At 48.9% G+C, this 12357-nt stretch overlaps 1 protein-coding gene across 4 annotated transcripts in view; it reads left to right on the plus strand.

Moving 5' to 3' along the window:
* The window catches only part of Tub (TUB bipartite transcription factor), a 79618-nt gene extending 72191 nt beyond the window's left edge, over positions 1–7427 (plus strand). For 3 of the 4 annotated variants that reach the window (XM_051149183.1, XM_051149185.1, XM_051149184.1), the window contains 8 exons: positions 681–848; positions 1999–2117; positions 2895–3092; positions 3345–3457; positions 4099–4216; positions 5990–6088; positions 6305–6476; positions 6865–7427. In XM_051149183.1, the coding sequence (XP_051005140.1) occupies positions 681–848; positions 1999–2117; positions 2895–3092; positions 3345–3457; positions 4099–4216; positions 5990–6088; positions 6305–6476; positions 6865–6998 (1121 nt within the window). In that variant the 3' untranslated portion in view covers positions 6999–7427. The remainder of the gene's footprint in view (positions 1–680; positions 849–1998; positions 2118–2894; positions 3093–3344; positions 3458–4098; positions 4217–5989; positions 6089–6304; positions 6477–6864) is intronic. The other variant, XM_051149187.1, reaches the window with a different exon arrangement.
* Positions 7428–12357: the final 4930 nt, after the last annotated feature.

The raw sequence follows: 12357 nt of genomic DNA on the forward strand, positions 1-12357 counted from the left end.
ATCCTTGTCATGGCCATTGATTTCTAGGCTGCTGTGTGATAGTTGGACAGTGAGGTGTCAGAATCCTTGGGCTGTTGGAGCTGGCTATAGTGCTGAGCAAAGCTCAGCCAGGAGAGAGGCTGTCACCTATGGGCCAGGTCTTGTTACTGTTACTAAAGCTGTGGCCCCTTGGGCAGGAAAATGTAGGGCCCCTGGGATGAAGAGCATGTGCTTGGGAAGGTGACTGTGTCAGCCACTGTCTTTGAGGGAGGGCTCAATGCTTAATGATGTATGTGAGTGTCCTGGACGCATGTGTGTGTGGGAAGAGAGAACACCAGCATGTGTAACCTGTAGCTGGCTGTGTCCACTGCCTTCAACTATGGTTTGGATTGACCTTGTTTTCTGTCTTGTTCTTTCCACTGTGCAGTTGATTTTGTAGATGGTTACTGTCTGTCTTAAGGATTTCAAACCAACCCTTCGCAGTTATCTGGGAGGGAAGAACAGAAAAAACAAAGCTCATGTCCCTTTACAGTATACTAAGTATTAACAGGCTAACAGCAGTTGTAATTTTTTTAAAAAACCAGTTTTGCAAATAAGGTTTTACAAAGGGTCTCATCATCCATCCCTCCCACATCATGGTCACCTGAGAATCCAGGATTTCCTCTCCCTCTGGGTGTAACTCAGGAGTATCTGGCCTGCAGGCACCAGCGGGCCAGCAACTCTGGCAGAAGACAAGTCTGAGGCCCAAGGCCCAGTGCAGATCCTGACTGTCGGACAGTCAGACCACGCCAAGGATGCTGGGGAGACAGCAGCCGGTGGGGGCACACGGCCCAGCGGGCAGGACCTCCGTGCCACGATGCAGAGGAAGGGTGAGCCCCGTGGGGGCCCACTGGGACCAAAGTTCAGTCCTAGGTTCTCTTCTCTAGAAACACAGCCTCCTTATGTTTGGTCCAGTCTTTGCCTGGATGTGGGGGAGGAGCACCTCTTGGAATCAGTAAGATGTTCGCGGTCAGGGGTGACGAGGCCAAGTTAAGAGAAGGGAATATGAGCTGGGGTAGCCCACCTGTAGCTCCCATGAGGCCCAGGTTTACTGCAGATTTCTTCTCCCTTTTGCCCTTTGAAAGAAGCTGTCAGTTTGTCTGCTGAGCTCATGGGAGGCAGGGCATGTCCCCCCTGGAAACCTGTTGCTCATTTTCTCTGTCATGAGCCCCTAAGCCCAGGGAATCCTGGGTGCAGCCTTGCAGATCTGCATACATTAAGAGGAGCCTACTAGAATACTACTTCATGAGGCTGGAACTTTTTTTTATATATAAGATTTATTTATTTATTATTATGTATACAGCACTCTGCAGGCAGAGGAGGACATCAGATCACATTATAGATGGTTGTGCGCCACCATGTGGTTGCTGGGAATTGAACTCATGACCTCTGGAAGAGCAGACAGTGCTCTTAACCACTGAGCCATCTCTCCAGCCGCCAAGGCTGGAACTTTTAAGGCCACTCAGGGTGGCACTCTGGGTCAGGGAGGGCAGCTGAGACAGGCTCGGGGCAATCTGGGGAAAGCTGAGTCAGTCCCACCCACAGACTGGGTGAGGACCTAAGTCAGAGTTTGTGGCCTAGGCCATCTGCGGCCTTTAGTCAGAACTAGAAACCAGGAGTGGAGCTCTCCTGTGCAGCTTCAGCTCAGCTCAGGCTTTGATACACAAGAGACAGGGGTGATGTAACTGCTACTGAAGAAGTGTGAGGTAGGGACTGAGCTAAAATTGGGTGGTGGGGATGCATCCCAAGGAGAATCGTGACGAGCCCCAGTTCATGTGTGCACCAAAGAGGACATGTGTCCTTGTATGTGTCTGGATGAGTGGGAGTGCCTACAGCAATGTGAGGGTGTGCGCAGATGGCTGTATCTGTGCCTGGATGTAGGTGAGTCAGTGTCTGAACGTGCATCTACATGTGACCACCCATATTCTCACTGTAAAACTGTTTGCTTGCTCATCCCTCCCTGTTCTCCGCTCACCATAGGCATCTCCAGCAGCATGAGCTTTGATGAGGAAGAGGATGAGGATGAAAACAGCTCGAGCTCCTCCCAGCTAAACAACAACACCCGCCCTAGTTCTGCCACTAGCAGGAAGTCCATCAGGGTGAGTGAGGGAGGAGCCGCCTGTAGGAGGCTGACATCAGTAGTTAGGTCTGCCTGTGGGTGGTGTTTCAGTTTGTTTTCTGCTGTGATAAAACACTGACCAGAAACATCTTGGAGAGGAAAGGGTTTATTTGGCCTACACTGTCACAATGCATCCTCAAGGGAACTCAAATGGAACCTGTGGAGGAACACTGCTTACTGCCTCACTTCCAGGCTTTTGCTTAGTTAGCTTTCTTAATCAGCCTGAGCCTGCCCACCCACCTAAGGATGGTGCCACCCACAGTGGGCTGGGCCCTTTCCCATCAAGACCATCCATCCTAGACACAGGTTAGTATGATCTGGGAAAACAGTCCCTTTCATCCCTCTTGACTCTGCTGTGCCAAGTTGTTAAACTAGGAATGAGGTACTCTGTGTATGTGACGTCATGAGGTGCTGGCTTTCCTTGGGTAGGTCTCCACACAAAGCTGGGCTCTTCTGCTTCTCCACCGTCCTCCTGTCTCTTCACCAAGGCCAAGGGGCCAGGATGCAAGCAGAGCTGGACTTGGGCAGGATGACCTCCTGAGAACCTGCCCTTATCCCTGATTCCACCTCCAGGAACTGCTGAGGGAAAACTAGAAGAGCTCCTGACCCTGGGGCAGGATGGCCAAATCCACATCCCAGCAATCCTGCCCTGCCTCTCCTCCTCCACACTGAACCGGGAAGCAGACTTTTATCCTAGACTACCAATCTGAAAAGTGGAGTCTTTTTGGTTTAGGTTGCTCTTCTTTCCTTTCCATAGGAGGCAGCCTCAGCCCCCAGCCCAGCAGCCCCAGAGCCACCAGTGGATATTGAGGTCCAGGATCTAGAGGAGTTTGCGCTGAGGCCAGCCCCCCAAGGGATCACCATCAAATGCCGCATCACTCGGGACAAGAAGGGGATGGACCGGGGCATGTACCCCACCTACTTTCTGCACCTAGACCGTGAGGATGGCAAGAAGGTGAGGTTCCTCTGGACATGTTTTCAGCATGAAGGCTTAGAAGCTAGAATAGGAGGGAACCTCGGCTCTGACACCGACCCCTCAGCTCTCCAGGGAATTAAGTGTTTTGGGTGGACTCATGGGCTTGTCCTGCTTTTGTGTGTCCACATGTAGATGTGTTGGGGGAGCTGAAGCAAGCTGGTTGCTTGTGTGTGAGCAGCCACCACAATTGGTGGGTTGGATCTGGAATATGATGTTGCTTCACTCTTTAAGGTGTTCCTCCTGGCGGGTAGGAAGAGAAAGAAGAGTAAAACTTCCAATTACCTCATCTCTGTGGACCCAACAGACTTGTCTCGAGGAGGCGACAGCTATATCGGGAAACTGCGGTACCAATGCTCTCTCAGAAAGGCGAGGGAGGGAGGGTACTGGCAAGTCTTCTGATGTCTCAGAAGGAGATCCTTCTGTCAAGTCCAACTACAGGCTAGTCTGCCCAGCCTTCAGTCAGACAGGACTAAGCTGCTCCATGGTGTTGGGTATAGGCCCAGCATGAGTGACAGGTCAAACCAGGATGTTACCAATGATTTAGGCAATTATAGAAGAGTTGCTTTGGCTTCCTGGTCAGAGCCCAGGGCCAGGGCTGCAAAGAGGCCCTGAGGAGGTGAGGTGGGGAGGTCCTGAGTATAGTCTCATTATGGAAGAGTGAAGACATGAAGAGGGCTACAGCTGGGCACAGTGCTGGACAAAACTGACAGCCATTCTCCATGAGGTGCCGAATTCTCTCTGGCTTTCCAGAAAAAGCAGTGCCATCGTCCCCTCCAAGAAACCCATACACGCTGACTCACTCCCTGGATTTCCTTTACTGAAATGAGATACCCTTTGCGTTGAGTTGCCTGCTGTGGAGTGCCTCCACTGTGTCCCCACATCTGCCCTGGGCCATTCCATACTGCTCTGTCAGCTTCTTGTAAGAGAGTGGACTGTCTGTGCCATGGAAAGAGGTATACAAGCCTGTTGGTTGTCCTTCCTTCAGGTCCAACCTGATGGGTACCAAGTTCACCGTCTATGACAATGGCATCAACCCTCAGAAAGCATCGTCTTCTACGCTGGAAAGTGGAACCTTGCGCCAAGAGCTGGCAGCTGTGTGCTATGTGAGTCCTCAGTTCCTCTCCAGGCTATAGTGCCTGACCAGGGATACTCTATTCCTGGATGAGTAGTCAAAGCTACATCCCAAAGGGCTGTCTTTTGTAAGGTGATGCTGTGTGGGAAGGGGACTGTACCTGTCATCAGGCCTCAGGCCTAGGGAGCCCTGGGAACCCTGGGAACCATCCTTGGCCCTGCAGTCTGACCCAGAAGGCTCCTGGACAGGAGGAGGTAGAGGGTTGGGTTCCTTTCTGTACTTCACCTACATCTTGCTGGCATGGATCCAGGGCACTACAGAATGTTTTCAGAACAGAGATTCTGTTCCCTCGTAATCTGGAAACCGAAGCTTGGAGTTGGGGCACTTGCTAAAATTATTCCAACAAGAACAAGACTGGAATATAAATATAGGTGCATGCTCTGTTGCAAACTGTTTTCTCTATTTTTTAAATATTTTATTTTCTTTTTATATCTTCTTAAACTTTTTAAAAATTTACTTTTTATTTTTTACATATACATTTATATTATTCCACATATATACAATAAACTACCTATAGCAAGAATAACCATGACCCAATCAGGAATTATATAAATGTTACAGTCTTAGTGTTTTGGCTATTTGTATTTGACAGCCTTGAAGAAAATATCTTTCCTATCTTGTTGTGTCTAAAATTCTGAATGTAAATCAATCTTGTCATTATCAACTTAAAACATCTATCTAGACCTAAAAACATCTTAACCCCTAAACAACTAAGCTTCATTGTAAAACTAAGCTACCTGGTCTTCAACCCCATCAGAGACTTGAGAAGGAATAAACTTGATTACCTGAGTATACCAGGAGTGCAAGTTAGTAGCTTTAAAAGTGAAAGGCCAGTGAATCTGGGCTGGGATACTTCTTAGAGACTATTAGGTCGCCTCAGCTATTTTGAATGATCCCCCAGTGCCCTCTGCTGGCCAGTTTTAGAGAAGCAGCCTGAGCCCATCTGCATTCCAGGTACTGTTGGGGGGAGGGAGGGACTTAGAACACAGTAACTAGAAACAATTTAAACCCTTATGGCATTTAAATTTTTAGTGAGAGGCAAGCCATAAGATGGATATAAATGAAATAAGTATGTTCTTGATAAATTCTCAGAACTAAAATCAAGTAGAGATACAGGTGTATGAAATGCCAAGGTGTATGTGGACCTGCAGGAGGGATGGCAGAGGTCTTGCCAAGGTAACTGGAGAAAAGATTACAAGTGGACACCAGCTGTGCACATTGTCTCTGGAGGGCAGAGTGCTTACAGAAGAGAGTTAAGATTCCAAGAAAAGTAAGGAATAGGGGGCAAACCACACGAGGCCCTGAAGGTTGAATAAGAGTTTCAGAGAGGGAAAGAAAACATATCCTTTAACAGTGAGGGTGCTGTGTTGAGAACAGATGGTGGGAGAGGAACGCAGGGCAGAAGCAAGGAGCTGCGCTAGTGGCTGTCTGGTGATCTTAGGTTCTGGAGTAATCTGGAAGTATAGCTGACAGAAACTGGGGACAGGTTAGGAATGAGGTGTGGAAAGTGAAGTTACTATGACTCCAGTTCACGTGAGTGAGTGGGTAAGCGCTGACCTGCCATTGGAGCAAGCTGGGCTGTCAATGGGAGCAGTTTGGGATGTGTTAAATTTAGAGGTGACTATTAGACTTCAAGTGTTAATCTTGCAGACATTTTATTCCTCTTCATCTTTACCGCCCTGGCCAGTCTCTCCATAGGTAAACACTTCTAGGTAGCCAGTGCTAAATTCTCTTGTTTTCCCAGGAGACCAATGTCCTGGGCTTCAAGGGACCTCGGAAGATGAGTGTGATCGTTCCAGGCATGAACATGGTTCACGAGAGAGTCTGTATCCGTCCACGCAATGTGAGTCTCTACCTAACACTTCTACAGACCCCAGCCTCTATACGAGCTTCTAAGAATTTCAGCAAGGTGTATTTGTAGGGGATACAATTTGAGAAGCCCCGGAAGCATAGAAAACTCTTAAGAAGCCTCATCCTGGGACAGATCCCTCTTGGGTTGGTTATAATGCCAAGGCTTGGGTCAGGCTCAAGTGAGGCTCTCCCCCACCCCCACCCCCAGGAACATGAGACACTGCTAGCACGCTGGCAGAACAAGAACACGGAGAGCATCATTGAGCTGCAGAACAAGACGCCAGTCTGGAATGATGACACACAGTCCTACGTACTTAACTTCCACGGGCGCGTCACGCAGGCCTCTGTGAAGAACTTCCAGATCATCCATGGCAATGACCGTAAGTGTGGCTGCCCCTGTGGTTTGTACATATGGTGCCCATCCCCCATCCCCAACCTGGTCCTTTCTAACCAGAGTGACAGACAGGATATGGGTATATGGCTTATGTTAGAACTTTTTTACTGTAGCGATTAGAGCCCTGGCCCTAGTTTCTGTGTGCCAGCCATGTCTGGGGCTCGAGAACACCTTCTCACTGGATGTCTTTTCTTCCCTGTACCCTGCTGTCTGTATGCATCTCCCCCTTTCACCTTCTTTCTCCTTACTTCTGTCTCTTCTTCTGAGCCTTTGATTTTTCATCCTTTGGCATCTCTGCTTTTTCCTTCCCTCTTATGTCCTATGTCTTACCTGTTCTTCCTGTCTCTCCCATTCATGCCTGTGCACGGCCACAGCGGACTACATCGTCATGCAGTTTGGCCGGGTAGCAGAAGACGTGTTCACCATGGATTACAACTACCCACTGTGTGCTCTGCAGGCCTTTGCCATTGCTCTGTCAAGCTTTGACAGCAAGCTGGCTTGCGAGTAGAGGCTCCCTCTGCCTTTAGGGTGGCCCAGTCCGGAGTGGAGCTTGCCTGCCTGCCAAGACAGTCCTGCCTACCCTCTGTTCATAGGCCCTCAGTGGGCGCTCTGGCCTTACCAACCAGAAACCGGCTGCTCTGCCTCTGCTGCTGAAGCAGGGGAATAGCAAATGGGTATGTAGAGAAAAGAGTATTTCTGTGCCCCAAGGTCAACACACATACCCAATCTTGGGTCAGTACCCTGCCTCAGTTGTGTTTGTCACACTGGGCAGCCTCTTTAGCTGGAGGAAGCACAAGCAAGGCTGCTGTGGCCCAGCCGTCCACTCAGCCTACAAGTTGGAAGACAATGGGTGTCCAGGAGGTAGGAGTACAGTGTTTGTGTATGTATAGGGCACTTGAGCTTTATGTAGCAAAGGCCCTGGTGGGCAGCAGAAAGTACTCCCGTTAGGCCTAAGGGCAGTTGGATGGTGGTGGTAAGGATAGGTGAGGAGTGGCAGGACCTTGCTAGGATTGCAGGGGCCTGGCTGTGTGAATTAGCTGCTGACTTGGAGTGCTAGCTCACTTGTTGCTTCAGATTTGCCCAGTGCTTGCAGAAGCAGGAACCCAGCTCTCAAGGCCAAATATCTGAATGGATGGGGGGGGGGGGCGGCTCCCTCAGCAGGGCTCTTGGATGTTGAGTAGCCCCAGCACAACACCTATGACACACACATGGGATCTAGGTCACCATTTAGGTAACGATATGCTTCAAGAAAAATGTCCTCTCTGGGAAGACTCAGCTCCCATTGTTGCCAGCATGCTGTGACCAGTGCCGGCTGTGTGCCATTCTTAGGGGAGGAGAGCAGAGGATATTTTAGGGCCACAAGAGCTGAGAGGTAGTAGTACTCTGTGGGGTTCACCAAAAGCAATGCTGATCCCTGTGGACAAGGGGCTTGTCTCTTGGTTAGCTAACTGGTTAATGGCAGAGTTTGGAACCTCAAGTTTCTTTGTTCCTACTGTTGCCCAGAAACCAGACTCTCTGGCCTTCTAGGGTCCATTCTGCATGTCCTTCCTTTTCCTAATTCCAGAAACTTGAGACCCTCAGAGTTAATGTACAAGGCTGAGAACCTTTCAGTGGGGAATCAGGAAGTTCCCTATTGAAAGCTGTCTTGAGATTTTGTACACCATTCTGATGTGATGTGGCCTGTGCTTGGCCCCTCTATGAGGGCTTCAAGCTCTGCAGAGACCTCAGCAGGACCATTGCACACTTTGTGGGGATGTGACAGGCAACCTGAGGGTTCTGGGGCTGGGCCTGGACATCCCTTCCACTGCCACTTTTCCTTGGATGGCACCACTCATCTGGTGGGCTTGGGAATGCCAAGTTTTCGGCCAGGTGTCATTTGCAAGAAGCTTCTTGCCTAGATGGAGATAAGAAACCAGTGGGAAGCCAAGAGCATTTAGACATTGCCTCTTGCTTTAAAGTAGATATGCTTAGAAAGACTGTGTAGAGTTTTAAAAAGTCATGCTTTGAATATATGAGTGGGGCTGTCCAGGCCAGGAAGCTGACTGCTGTACGTGGAAGTAGTACATCAAAAGACCTAGATGTTCCTGTGTCAGACACTCTAAGCAAGGCACACCTGCTGTAGCAGGAGCTGACACACCCGAGCCATACATCTCTATGAGAGGACTCTCCAGTGAGTTAGCCTTTGTTTACAGTCTAGTTTCTAGAGGGCACTAGGACTTTCATGCTGGGGCTGGCCTATCTCCTGAAGAAAGATTACAGTGCCATCTCCTTCCCATAGTTCTGTTTGCCCTCCCTCCCTAACTTGATAAGGAGACATCTGCTGACATTAGAGGTGATAGGAAGCAGGTCTTCAGTCTTTCAAGTTCTTTCTCTGGGTTTACAATGCTAAGGTTGGACAGCTGATTCTGGAGTCTAGTGTGTGGAGGGCACCCTGGTGGTAAGCGTGGGACTGGAAGCACAATGGTGAACTCTTGGCCTCTGCTCTTTGCTTTAGCACACACAAAAAGGGGTGTTGACTGTTTGGATATAATCTGGTAGCACCAGGAAACAGACTGAGCCTCATAGCCCAGTGTGGAGAAGCGGCCTCAGCACAAGCCCTTGCTGGGCACTGAGTGACAAGACCAGCCTCACAGGTCAGGTCCTAAGACTCAGCGCGGTGACATTGCCTTTTGCCTGGGTTCAGCGTCTCCCACACTAAGATTTCTTACTTTGACACCCTGTCCTTCTAGTTGGTCCTTGGCTGGGCAGCAAAGTCTGAATGAGTGCGGGGCAGCTGGACCTTAGGCAGCTCCTCTGTATGCTACTGGCTCTACACCCTACAACCTCCACCCTCTGCTCCAAACAGTTCCCCTGCAGAGTGGTGCTGTTAGCTTCCCCATCTCCTCTCCCAGTCTAGCTTTTTCTGTCTTTCTGGCTCCAAGGTGCTCTGTGTCTGTCTGTCTGTCTGTCTGTTTGTGTGTGTGTGCACTTGTGTCAGGAGGAAAGGGCAATCTGCAAACAATCAAAAGGAGTTTAAAACCACATCAGAGTAGGAAAAGAATAAGAAGGCAGCTATGACCACTGTGGATTATGTCCCTTCATTTCCTGCTCTTTCTTCTGCACGCGGTTCGGAGTAGACTCTCAAGGAAGTGTGGTGTCTGCCTCCCTGGAGGAGGAGCTGCGATGTGCATCCTTTTAAATGAGCATGGTGTAGTGATGGTGCCTTAACAATCTTGACACTAAGGGGAAGCAAGCAAGTAAGGTGCATGGCTCTGGGAAGACAGATGTTGGATGCCTCGATGTGTGAGATAGGCTGGAAGAGAACTTTTGGTAAATCTACCTTCTTCAGTGATAAGGCAACAATGTTGTAAAAGTGCTTTTGCTGTTTTTTCTTTTCTTCTGGAAATGGCAGGGTATTTGCCTCAAAACTTTATGTAGAATCAGTTCTAAGTTTAACAAGCAATAGGGATGACTGCTCAGATGGGGTCTGCAGGGAGGAGCCACACCCACAGCTCGGCTCTGCAAGCACAACGCCCATCTCATAGATGGACAGCCTGGTTTCCCTTATCAGCAGCCCTGGCCTCCCCTTCTCTGTAGTCCCTGCCCCAGCTACAACCTCCTCATGGGATTTCAGGATGCCAGGTGTCATCAGAGCATGCCTGAGCTTGTGGTGCCCAGCACTGTGACTGGGGCCAACTGCCCTGCAGAGTTGGGACCTTACACTGCCCTAGGCCCTGGCTTGGAGACCAGGTTTAGTCTCCAGAACAGGCTATGGGATAGATTTTTATTTCAGTTTATGGACACCTGCCCTTGCTGAATTCCAGCTGGCAATTTTCTGTCATTTCAAGATCTTAAAAAGTACTGGGATGGATTTGCGTTTTCAGTGCGAAGGCGAGTTGGTCTAGGAGCGTTAACTGCACTGAGCAGCTAGAGCATTTGAGCAAACTGTGCAATCTCCGTCTGTTTCCTTCCCTGCAAGATGTGGGCCTGTCAAAGCTTGCTGTAGGATTTAGGGTTAGAGAAAGTTAATCCTCACACTCATCACTACCTGTCCTAGGTCATCACTGTGCCTTCTTTCTTTTCCAAGAAAGACACTGCACCCTATTCTCCTGCCCTTCCTCCCCCATTGAGGTCCAGGTAGAGCTGGCGATGAGGCTGAAATGTAGAGTGTCTATAGAGCACCTCAGAGTAGTGTGGAAGGGGATGCTCAGCCCCAGCCTCCTGGACCCTGCACTGGTGACCAGCTTGCTGAGGACAGGCAGCATTTCTCTTGCTGGGAGCACACTTAGCCAGTCTTCACGCCTAGAACATGTATGTCAATTTGCACACGATTGTCTTTTCCTATTTTGGAGTGGTCAGACATTTTATTTTTGTTCAAAATTATCTGGAGTTTTAGACAAACTTGCAAAACTGTGCTTTTATTAAGTGACTTTTTGAATAAACTTTTTGGTATTCTGAAGCAAATGTATTTATTTATTGGTATGTGCAATGACAAACTTGGTATTTTCCCATAATGACATTATGTATGTTGTAGAACTTAGTGTTTGTCTAAGTACAGACATGTATCCACAAATTAAACTTGACCTGTTTGACTGCTGTGTCCTTGTTGTTCACGTTCCCCATTCTATTCCTTCCTAGACACTTCAAAGGTCAGGTGGGTAATTGCAACAAAAGAGCATGTTAAGAACCAGAGACATACAGAGCAACATGCATGCAGAGTGTGGGGGAAAATGGGGTTCGAAGATTCATCTGGGTCACCCGAAGGAACTGGCTGGCTGATCTTTTTTTCTAGACAGGGTTTCTCTGTGTAGCTTTGGCTATCCTGGACTCACTTTGTAGACCAGGCTGGCCTTGAACTCTAATTAATCCGCCTGCTTCTGCCTCCCGAGTGCTGGGATTAAAGGCGTGTACCACCATGCCCAGCTTGGTTGATAATTCTTAAGTATGCCTGGTGGGTGTGGCCCCTGTGGACAGAAATGAGCCGTAGGACTCAAGGTGGGAAAGGCCCAGCCACATGCCTCTGGGCTTGACTTGGAGCTGGGACTAGTTAAATGTGTGAGGATCTTTTTCAGTCTGTTGTGGATTTGAAGCCAAGACAATGGAAGCTCTTGGATGGAGTCATCATAAGGTCACACAAAGCCCACAGAGTAACCCTGGACCATTCTGTGCAGTCAGAGTGGCCTGAGAGAGGGTGTCAGGTGGGGCGGCCCAGCAGCGTGGGATTCAAGACAGTGATGGTGTTAAGCACCTACTGCTGCACATTTCCCTCTGGACAGACTCTCCCAGTCCTGAAAGTGGACATGACTCCTGGTCCATTCACAAGGAAAGTGGTACCCTACGAAGTAAGAGATACTAGGAAGTGTCCGAGACATGCTAATGACTAAGGACATTATAGAGTAGTTGCTTCTTGATCACTGCCCAACAGGTGGCACACAAAATATTCTTTGTGGATATAAACTTTCCTAATAAAAGGGGAATTTAAGAGTAGGTCTATAATTGATGGTGACTTAAAAGTATTCCCTACCTGAACCATGGTCTGGCTCCTGTAGCCTCCGCATTTGTGAGGAAGACCATATACAGCATGTTCTAAATGGGAAAGAGGTTTTGTTTGTTTAGTAATCAGGTTGGGGGAAAAAAAGCCTAAATTGTGTAGAACACATCCAGGAAAATCTTGTTTTACACCTGCTACCACTTATGGCTAATCTTGATTGCCAACTTTATGGAACTCAGAATCACCATGGAAACACACCTGTCTATGAAAGTGTTTAGTTGAAGAAAGACACATCCTTACTATGGACAGTATCACCCTATTGGCTGGGGTCCCAGACTAAATAAAAGAGGGAAAGCAAGCCAAGTGCTAGCATTCATCTTTCTCTGCTCCCTGTGAA

Source organism: Acomys russatus, chromosome 7, assembly GCF_903995435.1.
Source record: "Acomys russatus chromosome 7, mAcoRus1.1, whole genome shotgun sequence".
NCBI classification, from domain to species: Eukaryota; Metazoa; Chordata; class Mammalia; order Rodentia; family Muridae; genus Acomys; species Acomys russatus.